This window comes from Pristiophorus japonicus, chromosome 3, assembly GCF_044704955.1.
Source record: "Pristiophorus japonicus isolate sPriJap1 chromosome 3, sPriJap1.hap1, whole genome shotgun sequence".
Lineage (NCBI taxonomy): Eukaryota > Metazoa > Chordata > Chondrichthyes > Pristiophoridae > Pristiophorus > Pristiophorus japonicus.
The window spans coordinates 24500890-24516851 of record NC_091979.1 but is presented as its reverse complement, the minus strand read 5'-3'; the positions used below and the strand labels follow the sequence as shown (position 1 = coordinate 24516851).

Genomic DNA, 15962 nt, shown 5'->3' with positions numbered 1-15962 from the left:
TTGCAATGACTGATGTACCACAGTTGGAATATATACCAGGCTCTTCATTCTTTTGAATTAAGATTTAAAAGATTTACGATTTTAAGATCATGTGTTCAAGCCTCACTTCAGAGACTTGTGCACAAAATCCCGGCTGACGCTCCAGTGCCAGTACTGAGGGAGCGCTGCACTGTTGGAAGTGTCGTCTTTCGGATGAGACATTAACCCTCTCAGGTGGATGTAAACATCCCATGGCCACTATTTGAGGTAGTTCTCCCCGGTGACCTGACCAATATTTATCCCACAACCAACATCACTAAAAAAAAACAGATTATCTGGTCATTATCACATTGCTGTTTGTGGGAGCTTGCTGTGTGCTAATTGGCTGCCGTGTTTCCTACATTTCAACAGTGACGACACTCCAAAAATTACACTAATGGCTGTAAAGCACGTTGGGATGCCCTGAGATCATGAAAGGCTCTTTATAAATGCAAGATCTTTTTTCATTCTTTCTCTCAATATCTTCCAGCCCTGTACCCCTCCCAAACACTCTGTTACCCAAAATTTAGCCTTTTCTGCATTCATCTCACCTTCGCTCCACCAATGGAACATGAAAGCACAGGAGTAGGCCCTTCAGCCCCTCGAGCCTGTTCCGCCATTCAATTAGATCATGGCTGATCTGCATCAAATGCTGGCAGAGTCTTCAGTAGCCTGGGTTGTTCTCAATGGAATTCCCTCCCTAAAATCTCCGCCTCTCCCTCGTACTTTTCTCCTTATTAAAAAAAAACCTTCTTAAAACCATCTCTTTGATCAAGGTTTTGATCCTCCTTCCAAATCTCCCTTTATCTGGCTGAGCATCTCTCTGTGAAATTCATTATTAGTATTAAAGGCACTGTATAGGTGTCAGCTGTGGCTCAGTGGGTAGCACACTCGCCTCTGACTCAGAAGGTTGTGGGTTCAAGTCTGACTTGGAGCACATAAATCTAGGCTGGCACTCACAGTGTTGAAGGAGTGCTGCACTGTCGGAGGTGCCATCTTTCGGATGAGACATTAAAATCATATGCCCTCTCAGGTGGACATAAAAGATCCCATGGCCACTATTTTGAAGAAGAGCAGGGGAATTATCCCCGGTGTCTTGGCCAATAGTTATCCCTCAATCAGCATAAGAAAAACAGATTATCTGATCATTATCATATTGCTGTCTGTGGGAGCTTGCTGTGCACAAATTGGCTGCTGCGTTTCCCACATTACAACAGTGACTACACTCCAAAAAGTACTTCATTGGCTGTAAAGTGTTTCGGGACGTCCTGAGGTCGTGAAAGGCGCTATATAAATGCACGTCTTATTTTCTAAGTGCAAACTGTTGCCCTAAGTAAGTGGAAGAGGACAGGTTAATGGCTGCAGTTCATTTCTTGGGCTTTCCTTCACTGGTAAACCAGTTCGTATTCCAGCTCCACGTACCATCTAGACACGTGGAAGTAATGTTTGCCTCATTGCTCATCCCCCAGTGTCACCGGATCCTGAAAAATGTGATTAAAGTTAAACAAATGTGTGAGAGGAAATTAGCAGATACACTCTCAAGCCTGAAGAGCATCTGTGCTCCAACACAGCTTCGCAGGAGGCCACATCTAATTGGTGTCTATATATATATATATCATCCAACTTAGCAGCACAAAGTATCTCTGTTACTGTAAATTAGTCTATCACTTCTAATCCAGTCTGTGATTGGCCTACTTCCCCCAATCCCGTTTGATTGGCTGCCTGTTCCAGTCTCATCCAATTTTGGTTGTTTTCTGTTATTCCGAACCACACTGATCTGCCATTTAGAAAGAAAGACTTGCATTTGTATAGCACCTTTCACGACCACCGGACGTCCCAAAGCGCTGCCAGCTGATGACAGAATTTTATGCCTTAAAACTGCTGCTTATGAAGTTCTGCTCCACCGACAATATTTACAACAACTACACGTACAAAAAGTGGAAGGAGCGTACGACAAGTCAAGCACCCCAACACACCCGTCCCACCAACCTCCTGTGACGGAGACTGTAGATCCCGCATTGGTCTCATCGGTAACCTTACAACTCATGTCAGTGTGGAAGCAAGACATCCTCAGCTCCAGAGGACTGCCTAAGGAGAAGAAGGAGGAGAAGACACCACTGACATCACGACTATGAGCAGAGAAGCTCCGGGCAGTGAAAGAAACCAAACAACTTGCATTTATTTAGCGCCTTTCAGGACCACCGGACATCTCAAAGCTCTTTACAGCCATTGAGGTACTTTTTGAAGTGTAGTCACTGTTGCAATGTGGGAAAACGTGGCAGCCCAATTATGCACAGCAAGCTCCCGCAAACAGCAATGTGATAATGACCGGATCATCTGTTTTTCTATGTTGATATACCGTTAAAACTAAAATAAAAGCTAACTATGTTTAACTTGCTGGTGCTTGCCCAGAAATGAGACCCCCACGGTGAGGTTTGAACTCCGAACCTTGCTGCTGTGTCTAAGCCGGTCCCATAACCGCTAGGCCACCATATCCATGTGTATGTCACTTTAAATTTCCAGGCAGGGTTGGTGAACCTTTGGGCCTCCTCCACCTTGGTTACAACAGACCCTTTTAATCAGTGGCAAATTCAGGCTTGTCTCGCTCGTGGCACCCCAGCACCTCCGGCAGTGCAGCACTCCCTCAGCACTGCACTGGAGTGTCAGCCTAGATTGTTATGCTCAACTCCCTGGAGTTAGCCTTGAACCCACAACCTTCTGACTCAGAGGCGAGTGCCCGACCCATTGAGCCACGGCTGACACTGAGGGCCATGAGATGCCGGAACGCGTCGGGAAAAACTGAGAAAAAAAACACCATGCAGCAGATGCTGGAAATCTGGAATAAAATCGCTGGAAACACTCAGCAGGTCGGGCATCATCTGTGGGGAGAGAAACAGAGTTAACATTTCAGGTTGGTGACCTTTCGTAAGAAACAGAGAGCAAGAAAGGTTTTTTCTTGTCAGGGAGGTAAGGAAATCTGCTGAAACCCTCATCCGTGCCTTTGTTGCCTCTAGACTAGACTATTCCAACGCACTCCTGGCTGGCCTCCCACATTTTACCCTACGTTAAACTAGAGGTGATCCAAAACTCGGTTGCCTGTGACCTAACTCGCACCAAGTCCCGCTCACCCATCACCCCTGTGATCGCTGACCCTATATTGGCTCCTGGTTAAGCAACGCCTCGATTTCAAAATTCTCATCATATCCCTCCATGACCTCGCCCCTTCCTATCTCTGTAATCTCCTCCAGCCCCACAACCTTCCCAGAGATCATCATCATCATAGAATCATAGTTACAGCACGGAAGGAGGCCATTCGGCCCGTTGAGCCCGTGCCGGCAATCTGTGCTCCTCTAATTCTGTCCCCCTGAGCATCCCTGATTATAATCGTTCAACCATTGGCAGCCATGCTTTCTGTTGCCTGGGCCCCAAGCTCTGGAACTCTCTGCCTAAACCTCTCCGCCTCTCTACCTCTCTTTCCTCCTTAATGACGCTCTTTGAAACCTACCTCTTTGACCAAGCTTTTGGTCACCTGACCTAATTTCTACTTGTGCGGCTCGGAGTCAACATTTTTTTTTACCTCACGACACTCCTGTGCAGCACCTTGGGACGTTTCACTACGTTAAAGGTGCTATATAAGTACAAGTTGTTGTTGTTGTTGAAAAAGTTGCGTATTCTCCTGTGAGTTGCGTGGTCATTTTGTGAAAAGCAATGTTTTCCCTTGTACAGTTTGGTGCTGATTTGACCCTTGTTTACTTTTATTTAGTCGTGATAGTTTTCTTTTCCGTTGTTTATTTTTCCCGGCAGGTTTTTTCCACCGCCTGGTGAAATTTGTTTCCAATTTCTGTTCTGAGTGGGAGTGGAGCTGATTGAAGGCTCTCTCAGTGGGTGACCCTGGAGCCTGACCGGGTTTACGCCGCTGGCTCCATCACTCATTCAGTGCGGTTGTTAAAAGAAAGCTCTTCATTCTCACTCCTGCAGCCCTCCGAAGAACACGCCCACTCCCGATTATCTGCCAAATGAGGACAGGCCCTGCACAGAGGCTGCCAATGGGTTCAGGTTATTTGGCGAATGGGTAGCTGTGAGCTGTCACCGTGCCTGCTTGAATAATTAGTCAAATTAGGCTTGCTATACGTTTGATCTCTTCTGGAGCGGTGAAGAATGAGCTGTGATCTCACGAAACATACAAGATTCTGGAGCGGATTGACAGGATAGATGCAGAGAGGTTGTTTCCCCGGGCTGGAATGTCTAGAATTAAGGGGGCACAGTCTCAGGATAAGAGGTCGGCCATTTCAGACAGAGATGAGGAGGAATTTCTTCACTCAGAGAGTTGTGAATCTTTGGAATTCTCTGCTCCAGAGGGCTGTGAATGCTGAGTCGCTGAATATATTCGAGGCTGAGACCAATAGATTTTTGGAGTCTAGTGGAATCAAGGGATATGGGGAGCGGGCGGGAAAGTGGAGTTGAGGTCGATGATCACCCATGATCTTATTGAATGGCGGAGCAGGCTCGAGGGGCCGTATGGCCGACTCCTGCTCCTAATTCTTACGTTCTTATCTAACAAGCCTCAGACTCCATTCATGAACCGAAAGCAGACTGTGAATCCTATGAAGGAAGGTCATCGACCCGAAACGTTGGCTCTGTTTCTCTCTCCACAGATGCTGCCTGACCCGCTGAGTATTTCCAGCATTTTCTGTTTTCATTTCAGATTTCCAGCATCCGCAGTATTTCGCTGTTGTGTGAATCCCATGGACTGGCCATTCTTTGCTCTCTTGATCTGCGCGAGAATTATTCAAATGTAATGCATTATTTTTATAATTATAGAAACTGGGGTAGGCCATTCAGCCCCTCGAGCCCATTTAATTAGACCGTGCCTGATCTGTATCTTAAATCCATCCACCGGCCTTGCTTCCATAACTCTTAATACCCATCCGAGTGTCAGCCGTGGCTCAGTGGGCAGCACCCTCGCCTCTGAGTCAGAAAGTTGTGGGTTTAAGTCCCACTCCAGAGATTTGAGCACAAAAAATCTAGGCTGACACTCCCAGTGCAGTGTTGAGGGAGCGCTGCACTGTCGGAGGTGCCGTCTTTTGGATGAGACATTAAACCGAGGCCCCGTCTGCTCTCTCTAGTGGACGTCAAAGATCCCATGGCATTATTTTGAAGAAGAGCAGGGGAGGTTCTCCCCGGTGTCCTGACCAATATTTATCCCTCAATCAAAAAAAGCAGATTATCTGGCCATTACTACATTGCTGTTTGTGGGAGCTTGCTGTGCGCAAATTGGCAGCCAAATTGTGCACAGCAAGCTCCCACAAACAGCAACATGATAATAACCAGACAATCCGTTTTTTTGTTTTGACATACTGTTAAAACTAAAATAAAAGCTGATTATGTTTAACTTGCTGGTGCTTGCCCAGAAATGACGACCCCCCCCACCTCCCCCACCCCCCGCCCCCCAAAAAATCCTCACGGTGAGTTTGAACTCCGAACCTTGGTGCTGCGTCCAAGCCGTTCCCATAACCACTAGGCCACCATATCCATGTGTATAATGAGTGTGACATCACCACCGACACCTGGGAGTCCCTGGCCCAAGACCGCCCTAAGTGGAGAAAGTGCATCCGGGAGGGCGCTGAGCACCTCGAGTCTCGTCGCCGAGAGCGTGAAGAGGTCAAGCGCAGGCAGCGGAAGGAGCGTGCGGCAAACCAGTCCCGCCCTACCCCTTCCATCGGCAAATGTCTGTCCCACCTGTGACAGAGTCTGTGGCTCTCGTATTGGACTGTTCAGCCACCAAAGAACTCACAACAGGAGTGGGAGCGGGTCTTCCTCGATTCCGAGGGACTGCCTATGATGATGATGTATGTCACTTTAAATTTCCAGGTAGGGTTGGTCAACCTTTGGGCCTTCTCCAGCTTGGTTATAACAGACCCTTTTAATCAGTAGCAAATTCAGGCTAGTCCTTGAGGCAGGTATTGCTAGTGGCACCCCGTTACTTCAGTACCAGATGTGACGGGACTGAGGGAACAACTGGTGCAATCTCGCACAAAGTCAAATTCAATTCAGCAAAATGCCACCCTAGCTAATGGTAATCAGGAAGTGGGTGCCCTGTGTTACGCAACATCAGTGAAAAATACACAATCTGTATAATCATAGTCTGATAAATGTTTAGAGCAAGTCTGCCTGTTGGAAGAGCTGAGAAGAGAATTTACTCTGAATTTTGGAAATAAAGGTTACATCAGAGCTGACTGCAGTATGAGTCATCGGGTATCTGGGATCAAAATAAGAGCTGAAACACGGGATGTGCTGGTCAGTTACTTTGAAGACACATGCTCGAGGTGCTTTTCTCTCCCTCTCTGCCCCAGCACCTCCCTCTTCTCTTCTAAAAAGATAAACAAAAAACTTACGTTTATATAGCATCTTTCATGACCCGAGGATGTCAATGTCAGCTGTGGCTCAGTGGGTGGCGCTTGCTCTCCCCTCTGAGTCAGAAGGCTGTGGGTTCAAGTCCCACTCCAGTGACTTGAGCACAAAAATCTAGGCTGACACTCCCAGTGCAGTGCTGAGGGAGTGCTGCATTGTTGGAGGTGCCGTCTTTCGGATGAGACGTTAAACCGAGGCCCCGTCTGCTCTCTTAGGTGGACATAAACATAGAAAATAGGTGCAGGAGTAGGCCATTCGGCCCTTTGAGACTGCACCACCATTCAATGAGTTCAAGGCTGAACATGCAACTTCAGTACCCCATTCCTGCTTTCTCGCCATCCCCCTAGTAGTAAGGACTACATCTAACTCATTTTTGAATATATTTAGTGAATTGGGCTCAACAACTTCCTGTGGTAGAGAATTCCACAGGTTCACCACTCTCTGGGTGAAGAAGTTTCTCCTCATCTCGGTCCTAAATGGCTTACCCCTTATCCTTAAAAGATCCCATGGCACTATTTCGAAGAAGAGCAGGGGAGTTATCCCCGGTGCCCTGGCCAATATTTATCCCTCAATCAACATAACAAAAGAACAGATGATCTGGTCATTATCACATTGCTGTTTGTGGGAGCTTGCTGTGCACAAATTGGCTGCCGTGTTACCCACATTACAACAGTAAAGTGCTTTGAGACGTCTAGTGGTTATGAAAGGCGCTACAAAAATGTAAGTCTTTCTTTTTTCAAAGTGGTTTACAGCCAATTACATTCTTTTGGAGTGTAGTCACTGTTGTAATGTAGGAAACGCGGCAGTCAATTTGCGCACAGCAAGCTCCCACAAACAGCAACGTGATAATGACCCAGATAATCTGTTTTTGTTTTGTTGATTGAGAGATAAATATTGGCCAGGACACCAGGGATAACTCGCCTGCTCTTCTTTGAAATAGTGCCATGGGCTCTTTTACATCCACCTGAGAGGGCAGACTGTTTAATGTCTCATCCAAAAGATGGCACCTCCCGATTTTTCCAGCCAAGTCAATTTCCTCCTGCTCTTTTCAATCAAAGCATTAGCATTTCTTCAGAACAATTTAAAAACCCGTGTCATAAATAGTATTGGAGACATCCTCAACGCAAACCGCTCTCTATTAGCGCCCAGGGAGCTTTCACGTGAGAGGAGGCTCGGTTTACCATGTGACCTGCAAGACGGCACCGCCGACAGTGCAGCACTCCCTCAGCACTGCACTGGAATGTCGGCCTGGATTTTGTACCGGAGCATAATGTGGGAAAATGTGAGGTTATCCACTTTGGCAGCAATAATAGAAAAGCAAATTATCATTTAAATGGAGAAAAATTGCAAAATGCTGCATTACAGAGGGACCTGGGGGTCCTTGTGCATGAAACACAAAAAGTTAGTATGCAGGTACAGCAAGTTATCAGAAAGGCAAATGGAATGTTGTCCTTTATTGCAATGGGCATAGAGTATAAAAGCAGGGAAGTCCTGCTACAACTGTACAGGGTATTGGTGAGGCCACACCTAGAGTACTGCGTACAGTTTTGGTCTCCTTATTTAAGAAGGGATATACTTGCATTGGAGGCTGTTCAGAGAAGGTTCACTAGGTTGATTCTGGAGATGAGGGGGTTGACTTATGAGGAGAGGTTGAGTAGGTTGGGCCGAGACACATTGGAGTTCAGAAGAATGAGAGGTGATCTTATTGAAACTTATAAGATAATGAGGAGGATCGACAAGGTGGATGCAGAGAGGATATTTCCATTCATAGGGGAAACTAAAACGAGAGGACATAGTCTAAGAATAAGGGGCTGCCCATTTAAAACTGAGATGAGAAGAAATTTCTTCTCTCAGAGAGTTGTAAATCTATGGAATTTTCTGCCCCAGAGAGCTGTGGAGGCTGGGTCATTGAATATATTTAAGGTGGAGATGGACAGAATTTTGAGCGATAAGGGAGTAAAGTGTTATGGGGAGCGGGTGGGGAAGTGGAGCTGAGTCCATGATCAGATCAGCCACGATCTTATTATATGGCGGAACAGGCTTGAGGCGCCGAATGGCCTACTCCTGCTCCTATTTCTTATGTCTCCAGAGTGGGAACTGAACCCATATCCTTCTGACTCGGAGGCAAAGGGAACCATCCACTGAGCCATGGGTTGGTTTGGAAACCTGCATTTCACAAGGCAATGATCCTAAATACAACCTTTGTCAGATCCACTCCTCTGCATGTGAAGTTCGCTAACCAGCGATCGGTTTGGTTCAGTGCTGAAACTCATCACTGGAACTGCTCACTCTATCACAGCATCCATCTGTTGTGATTCCTGGAATTCTGCCCACACTATCCTAGCCAGAAGTACGTTAGGATGACCAACTCTCCAGCACTTTTGTTTAGTCATTCACAGGATATGGGCATCACTGGCATCGCCAGCATTTATTGCCCATCCCTGGTGGCTTGCCAGGCCATTTCAGAGTGTAGTTAAGAGTCACATACAGGCCAGACCAGTTAAGAGCAGCAGATTTCCTTCCCTAAAGAGCATTAGTGAACCAGATGGATTGTCACGGCAATCCAGTAATTTAATCGTCACCATTACTGATACCGTTTATTTCAGAGTTATTTAAGTAACTGAATTTAAATTCCTCCGCTGCCATGGTGGGATTTGAATTCATGTCTCAGGCCTCAGGATTACTAACCCAGTAACATAACCATTGCGCTACTATTGCCTTGCATTATCTGGATTATCGGATTGCTCTGAAGTCTCCAGGAATGACGAACTAGTCTCCAGGACGAGTAAAACTCTGGTGAAAAAAGCATTGGGGCATTAAAATAAATTGTGAGTGTTTGATTTTTTTTGCATTTTCTTTGAAGACTTTCAGTTATTAACAATACAAAATATTGTAAATAGCGGTGAGGGGGGGTGGGGGGGGGGGAGTTCTGTTGGAGTGGGGGGTGAGGTGGTTGGAGGCGGGAGGTCATGTACTGAAACCTGCAGGAACTCAGCTCACCAGAGTTAGCGACCTCCAGTTGTAATTGTTCTTATTGTGTTTAGTGGCCCTTAGCAAATCTGGCAACCGTACACCAGCTGCATAAAGACTTGTGCATCCGGAACCAGCACCCCACTGAGCCCAGCAAACAACATCTTTTAACACAGAGATTTGTTGAGATCTGAAACGCACGACGTGAAAGGGCAGTGGAAGCAAATTACACAGGATTACACAGGATTACACAGGATATACGGCACAGAAACAGGCCATTCGGCCCAACCAGTCCATGCCGGCGTTTATGCTCCACTCGAGTCTCCTCCCGTCTTTCCTCATCTAAATCTATCAGCGTAACCCTCTATTCCCTTCTCCCTCATATGCTTGTCTAGCCTCCCCTTAAATGCATCTATACTATTTGCTTCAACCATTCCCTGTGATAGCGAGGTCCACATTCTCACCACTCTCTGGGTAAAGAAGTTTCTTCTAAATTTCCTATTGGATTTCTTGGTGATTATCTTATATTGATGGCCTCTAGTTATGCTCTTCCCCACAAGTGGAAACATTCTCTCTGTATCCACTCTATCAAAAACTTTCGTAATTTTAAAGACCTCTATTAGGTCACCCCTCAGCCTTCTCTTTTCAAGAGTAAAGAGACCCAGCCTGTTCATCCTTTCCTGATATGTATATCCTCGCATTTCTGGTATCATACTTGTAAATCTTCTCTGCACCCTCTCCAGTGCCTCTATATCCTTTTTATAATACGGCGACCAGAACTGTACGCAGTACTCTTAAGTGTGGTCTAACCACAGTTCGATACAGGTTTAGCATAACTTCCCTACTTTTCAATTCTATACCTCTCGAAGTAAAGTGCTTTATTTATGGCCTTGCTAACTAACCTGTGTTGCGACTTTAAGCGATTTGTGCATTTGTACTCCGAGATCCCTTGTAAAATGTGCACACGCAGTACAATGTCCCCTCTAATTTTTTTTAACGGGCTGTGCGGTCCATTCAAAGATCTGTGCATGCGCATTTTTTGCATTTAATTCAATTTGGGTGTTTATTCAATTCCCTCTTGAAAGTTATGATAGAATTGTTAGAGGATCAAAGGGATCTCGGAGTACAAATACACATTCAGGCGTTTCCCAGTCTGTTACCCATTACCCTACCCAGTATCTTTGGCTCTCACAATTGTCACAGCCACTTAGATGCTGACGGGTACAGTAACTTAATGATAATGAGTTCTGACGAAGGGTCGTCAACCTGAAATGTTAACTCTGTTTCTCTCGCCACAGATGCTGCCTGACCTGCTGAGTATTTCCAGCACTTTCTGTTTTATTAATGGTTATAGAAACATAGAAACATAGAAAATAGGTGCAAGAGTAGGCCATTCGGCCTTCGAGCCTGCACCACCATTCAATATCATCATGGCTGATCATTCAACCTCAGTATCCCACCCCAACCTTCTCTCCATACACCCTGATCCCTTTAATAGAAACATAGAAAATAGGCGGAGGACTCTGTTTCTTTCTCCATAGATGTTGCTTGACCCGCTGAGTGTTTCCAGCATTTTCTGTTTTTATTAATGGTTATGTGGTTGGACTAATAAATCCAGAGTCCTGGATCAATGATCCAGAGACGTGAGTTCAAATCCCATCACGGCAGCTGGGGAATTTAAATTCAGTTAATGAATTAAATAAATCTGGAATAAAAAGCTAGTATCAGTAATGGTGACCATGAAACTACTGAAAAGTCATAAAAACCCATCTGGTTCACTAGTGTCCTTTAAGGAAGAAAATCTGCTGTCCTTACCCGATCTGGGCCTATATGTGACTCCAGACCCACAGCAATGTGTTTGACTCTTATCTGCTCTCTGAGGTGGGCCTAACAAGGCATTCAGCTGTATAAGGTGGCAACACCTTCTCAAGGGCAATAAATGCTGGTCCACATCTCATGAATGAATTTTTTCTTAATTTACTTTTATCATGCACCTTCACGTCAGTGCAGAGTTCTCTGAATTCACTCGTTCTGCCGTCCCAATCCTGCTTGGAAATGTCAGGAGGAGGGGAAAGTTATATAATTTCAATGGGGCGAAAATAGGACCATAGGAACAGGAGGAGGCCATTCGGCCCCTCGAGCCTCCTCCACCATTCAATTAGATTACAGCTGATCTGTAGCTCAACTCCATTTACACGCTGAGAGTGTCGAGTCAAAATTCCTCAGGGAACACATACATTTAAAACAGAGATGAGGAGGAATTTCTTCTCTCAGAGGGTTGTGAATCTGTGAAGTGGAGTTGAGGCCAAGATCAGATCAGCCATGATCTTATTGAATGGTGTAGCTCGAGGGGCCAAATGGCCTATTCCTGCTCCTATTTCTTATGAATGTTCGGGTGAAATTCTCCCGGGGAACAGACTGAGCGTGCTCGGGGTGAAACTCCCCAGGGAACACACTGAGCGTGCTCGGGTTGAAACTCCCCAAGGAACACACTGAGCGTGCTCGGGGTGAAACTCCCCAGGGAACACACTGAGCATGCTCGGGGTGAAACTCCCCAGGGAACACACTGAGCGTGCTCAGGGTGAAACTCCCCAGGGAACATCGTGAGAGTGTCAGGGTGACGGCTTGACAGATCTTGCTGCGGAAGCGAAACAAATTTCAATTCGCTGATTCTGTAACTTTTGTCAAATCAAGTGGCGTGTGGATTTTTTTCCTGAACCTCTGCTTCAAGCAACTGATTTTGAGATCTTTCTTTTGCCCTCCCAGCTCTTCCCTGGCCCACTGCAGCACTTGTCGAAGAAGATCGTCCAGTCCAAGATGAACAGCACCATCGTGGGGGTCTTCACCATCTGGCTGGTGTTCCTGTCCGCGTTTGTCAACATGGTAGGTGGAAACAGTCTTGGGGTGGCTGCGTAATTTTCAGCAGGCATGATCCCATTCTAAACCACTGGAAAGAGATACTCCATTTTCAGCTCCAGGATAACTCAGAGCGATGCTCCATCTAATTGCTCTTTTCGGTGCACGGTCCCTTTAACTGGCTGCATGGCCCATTCAGACTTTAGCACATGTGCGGTTTCTTACATTTAAAAGATGGTGAGCAGTCTGTGTGGGACCTCCATACCGCTACGTGGCCATTTAGCTTCGCAGGAAGGTTGACCCAGAGGCTGGCGTGTGCTAGTCCTTGTGTTACACAGAGTGCTGCCTCTGGGCCCTCGGCTCTTCTGGGCCCCGTCCCTCATTCGCCGCACCTTCGCCCACAATGTTCCAGGGCCTGCTCACCCAGTGATATGTGAGCGCACTGGATCCGTGCAGCAGAGCAGGTCTCCAGTCGTCCTGGTCAACCCTCCCCACTGGATAAAGGCTGAGCTCTGTCAAGCCCGTGTGGTGGCTGATGTGCAACGGTCACCACACGTTAAAAAAATCCACGCACAGGCATCTTCCACCCCTTCAATTGGAGTTCAGGACTGGACCATCGGGTCCTTCATTGAAACATCTATAAACTCTTGTGGAAGCAAGTCATTCTCGTTCGAGGGACCGCCTATGATGATGACACAGAGTATGGAGTGTGTTGGACCCGGGTTAACACCGAGACCCCATGTCCTTACCCCTCCCTATCTCTGTAACCTCCGCCAGCCCTACAAGCCTTCAAGGCCTTCGAGATCTCCGTGCTCTTCCAAGTCTGCCCTCTTGAGCATCCCTGATTTGAGTCGCTCCACCATTGGTGGCCGTGCCTTCAGTTGCCTGGGCCCTAAGCTCAGAGAGCTGTGGAGGCTGGGTCATTGAATAAATTTAAGGTGGAGATAGACAGATTTTTGAACGATAGGGGAGTCAAGGTTAGCCGGCAGGGAAGTGGAGCTAAGCCCAAGATCAGATCAGCCACGATCTTATTGAATGGCGGAGCAGACTCGAGGGGCCAGATGGCCTACTCCTGCTCCTATTTCTTATGTTCATATAAGCTCTGAACTCCATCCCTAAAGCTCTCCATCCCTCTACCTCTCTTCTCCTTTAAAATGCTCCTTAAAAGCTCTTTGACCAAACTTTTGGTCACCTGTCTGAATCTCTCATGTGGCTTGGTGTCAAAAATATTTATACTGATAGCGCTCTTTCTACATGCCTTGGGACGTTTACCATGTTGGCTGCCGCGTTTCCCACATTACAGCAGTGACTACACTCCTAAAAGAGCTTCATTGGCTGTAAAGCGCTTTGAGACATCCGGTGGTCATGAAAGGCACTATATAATTGTAAGTCTGTATTTCTTTTTCCACACACTCCAAAGTATTGTGTAGTTATTTTATTCTTGAAGAATTATGTTTCCTTTCCATAAAGATAACCCTCCTTGTTCTGGGGAAACGTACTGGCCAACACAGGTCGTAAAATGGAAAGGGAACAATGAATATATCTGGATCTTATTTGAAAAACAGCAACAGTGACAAAAAAAAAATTGGCTCTTAAAACATTCTCCAGCCTGTCTAATTCTGCATAATAGATATCAGTGAAGTTCACATGGAATCGTTCATTTAAGCCTTTTGTTTTTATTCATTCACGGGATGTGGACACCACTGGCAAGGCCGGCATTTATTGCCCATCCCTAATTGCCCTTGAGAAGGTGGAGGTGAGCCGCCTTCTTGAACCGCTGCAGTCTGTGTGGTGAAGGTGCTCCCACAGTGCTGTTAGGGGGTGGGGTCCAGGATTTCGACCCAATGACGATGAAGGAATGGCCGATATATTTCCAAGTCAGGATGGTGTGTGACTTGAGGGAACGTGGAGGTGGTGGTGGTGTTCCCATGCTGCTCTTGTCCGTCTAGGAGGTAGAGGTCACGGGTTTGGGAGGTGCTGCCGAAGAAGCGAAAGGATGTGAGTATAGGGGCAGGGAGGTCTTACTGCAGTTGTACACAGCTTTGGTGAGGCCACACCTGGAATATTGTGTACAGTTTTGGTCTCCGAATCTGAGGAAGAACATTCTTGCTATTGAGGGAGTGCAGCGAAGGTTCACCAGACTGAGTCCCGGGACTGACATAAGACTAGTTCGACTTATGTTCACTGGAATTTAGAACAACGAGAGGGGATCTCATAGAAACATATAAAATTCTGACGGGATTGGACAGATAGGATGCAGGAAGAATGTTCCCGATGTTGGGGAAGTCCAGAACCGAGATGAGGAGAAACTTCTTCACTCAGAGAATTGTGAACCTGTGGAATTCTCTACCACAGAAAGTTGTTGAGGCCAGTTCGTTAGATATATTCAAAAGGGAGTTAATTGTGGCCCTCACGGCTAAAGGGATCAGTGGGTATGGAGAGAAAGCAGGAGTGGGGTACTGAAGTTGCATGATCAGCCATGATCATATCGAATGGAGGTGCAGGCTCGAAGGGCTGAATGGCCTACTCCTGCATCTATTTTCGATGGGGTCAAGTTTCGGGCCATGCCTAGAACGGCGCAGCCCCGCGACCCACACCTGATTTCCGCGCTCAAAACCGCACGGAAAACTTACCTCGGTATTCTCCACACCCTCAGGTCAATCCAGGCCCTCGGCGCGACGCAGCACGAGTTGTGGGGGCGGAGCCAGGTCCCTGCGCTGAAAACAGTGCCGGGACCTCTGCACATGCGCGCTACAATGGGAGGGGCCCGAACGTGTGTGGGAGGGGCCCGAAGCACGCCGCCCCTAGCCCTGGCCGAATGGGCTCACTGGGGCGGCAAAGATCGGACTGCACCTCCCTCCTCCAGCTCCTGCTTTGGCTGTGGCAGTGGCTCCCCGCCCCCGTTCAGCTCACGCTCCCTCTGGCTCTCTCACGTCCCCCCCCACCCCCCATCCCCCTCCCAGCTCCCGCTCCGCTGCCATCCGCGCCCCCCCCCCCCCCCCCCCCAAGCTCCCGCCCCCGCCCCCGCCCCCGCCCCCGCCCCCCAGCTCTCACTCCGCTGCCATCCGCGCGCCCCCTCCCCTAGCTGCTGCTCCGCTCCAGCTCCCCCTTCAGGTCCAGTCTGCTCCCTCTTTCTTCGGCGGGGCCTGCCCGCCCGGCATCTTGCTTGGGTTGGCCCCGCCCGAAGTCTTCGGCCCGGCTCCGTTCAGCCTCCCCCCTCTCCTCCCTCCCTCTCCTCCCCTCCCTCCCTCTTCTCCCCCCCCTCCCTCTTCCTCCCTCCCTCTTCTCCCCCCCCTCCCTCCCTCCCTCTTCTCCCCCCCCTCCCTCTCCCCTCTCCCCACTGCCCACTCCCCCTTTCCCCCACTCCCCCCTCACCTCTCCCCTCTCCCCCTCCTCCCCGCTTCCCCCCTCCCTCCCCTCTCCCCACTCCCCCTCTCCCTCTCCCCACTCCTCTCCCCTCTCCCCACTCCTCTCCCCTCTCCCCACTCTCTCCCCTCTCCCCACTCCTCTCCCCCTCTCCCCACTCCCCCTCCCTCCCCTCTCCCCTCCCCTCTCCCTCCCCCTCCTCCCCTCCCCTCCCTCTTCCCCCCTCCCCCTCCCCTCTTCCCCCTCCTCTTCCCCCTCCTTCTCCCCCCCTCCCCCTCCCTCTTCCCCCCTCCCCCTCCCCTCTTCCCCCCTCCCCCTCCCCCTCTTCCCCCCCTCCCCCC

General features: G+C 48.3%; 1 protein-coding gene across 1 annotated transcript in view; it reads left to right on the top strand.

Annotated features, from left to right (window-relative positions):
* adcy5 (adenylate cyclase 5) overlaps positions 1 to 15962 on the top strand; it is a 531201-nt gene that overhangs the window by 456227 nt on the left and 59012 nt on the right. The window contains exon 13 of the mRNA XM_070875264.1: positions 12166 to 12282. Within this exon, the coding sequence (XP_070731365.1) occupies positions 12166 to 12282 (117 nt within the window). The remainder of the gene's footprint in view (positions 1 to 12165; positions 12283 to 15962) is intronic.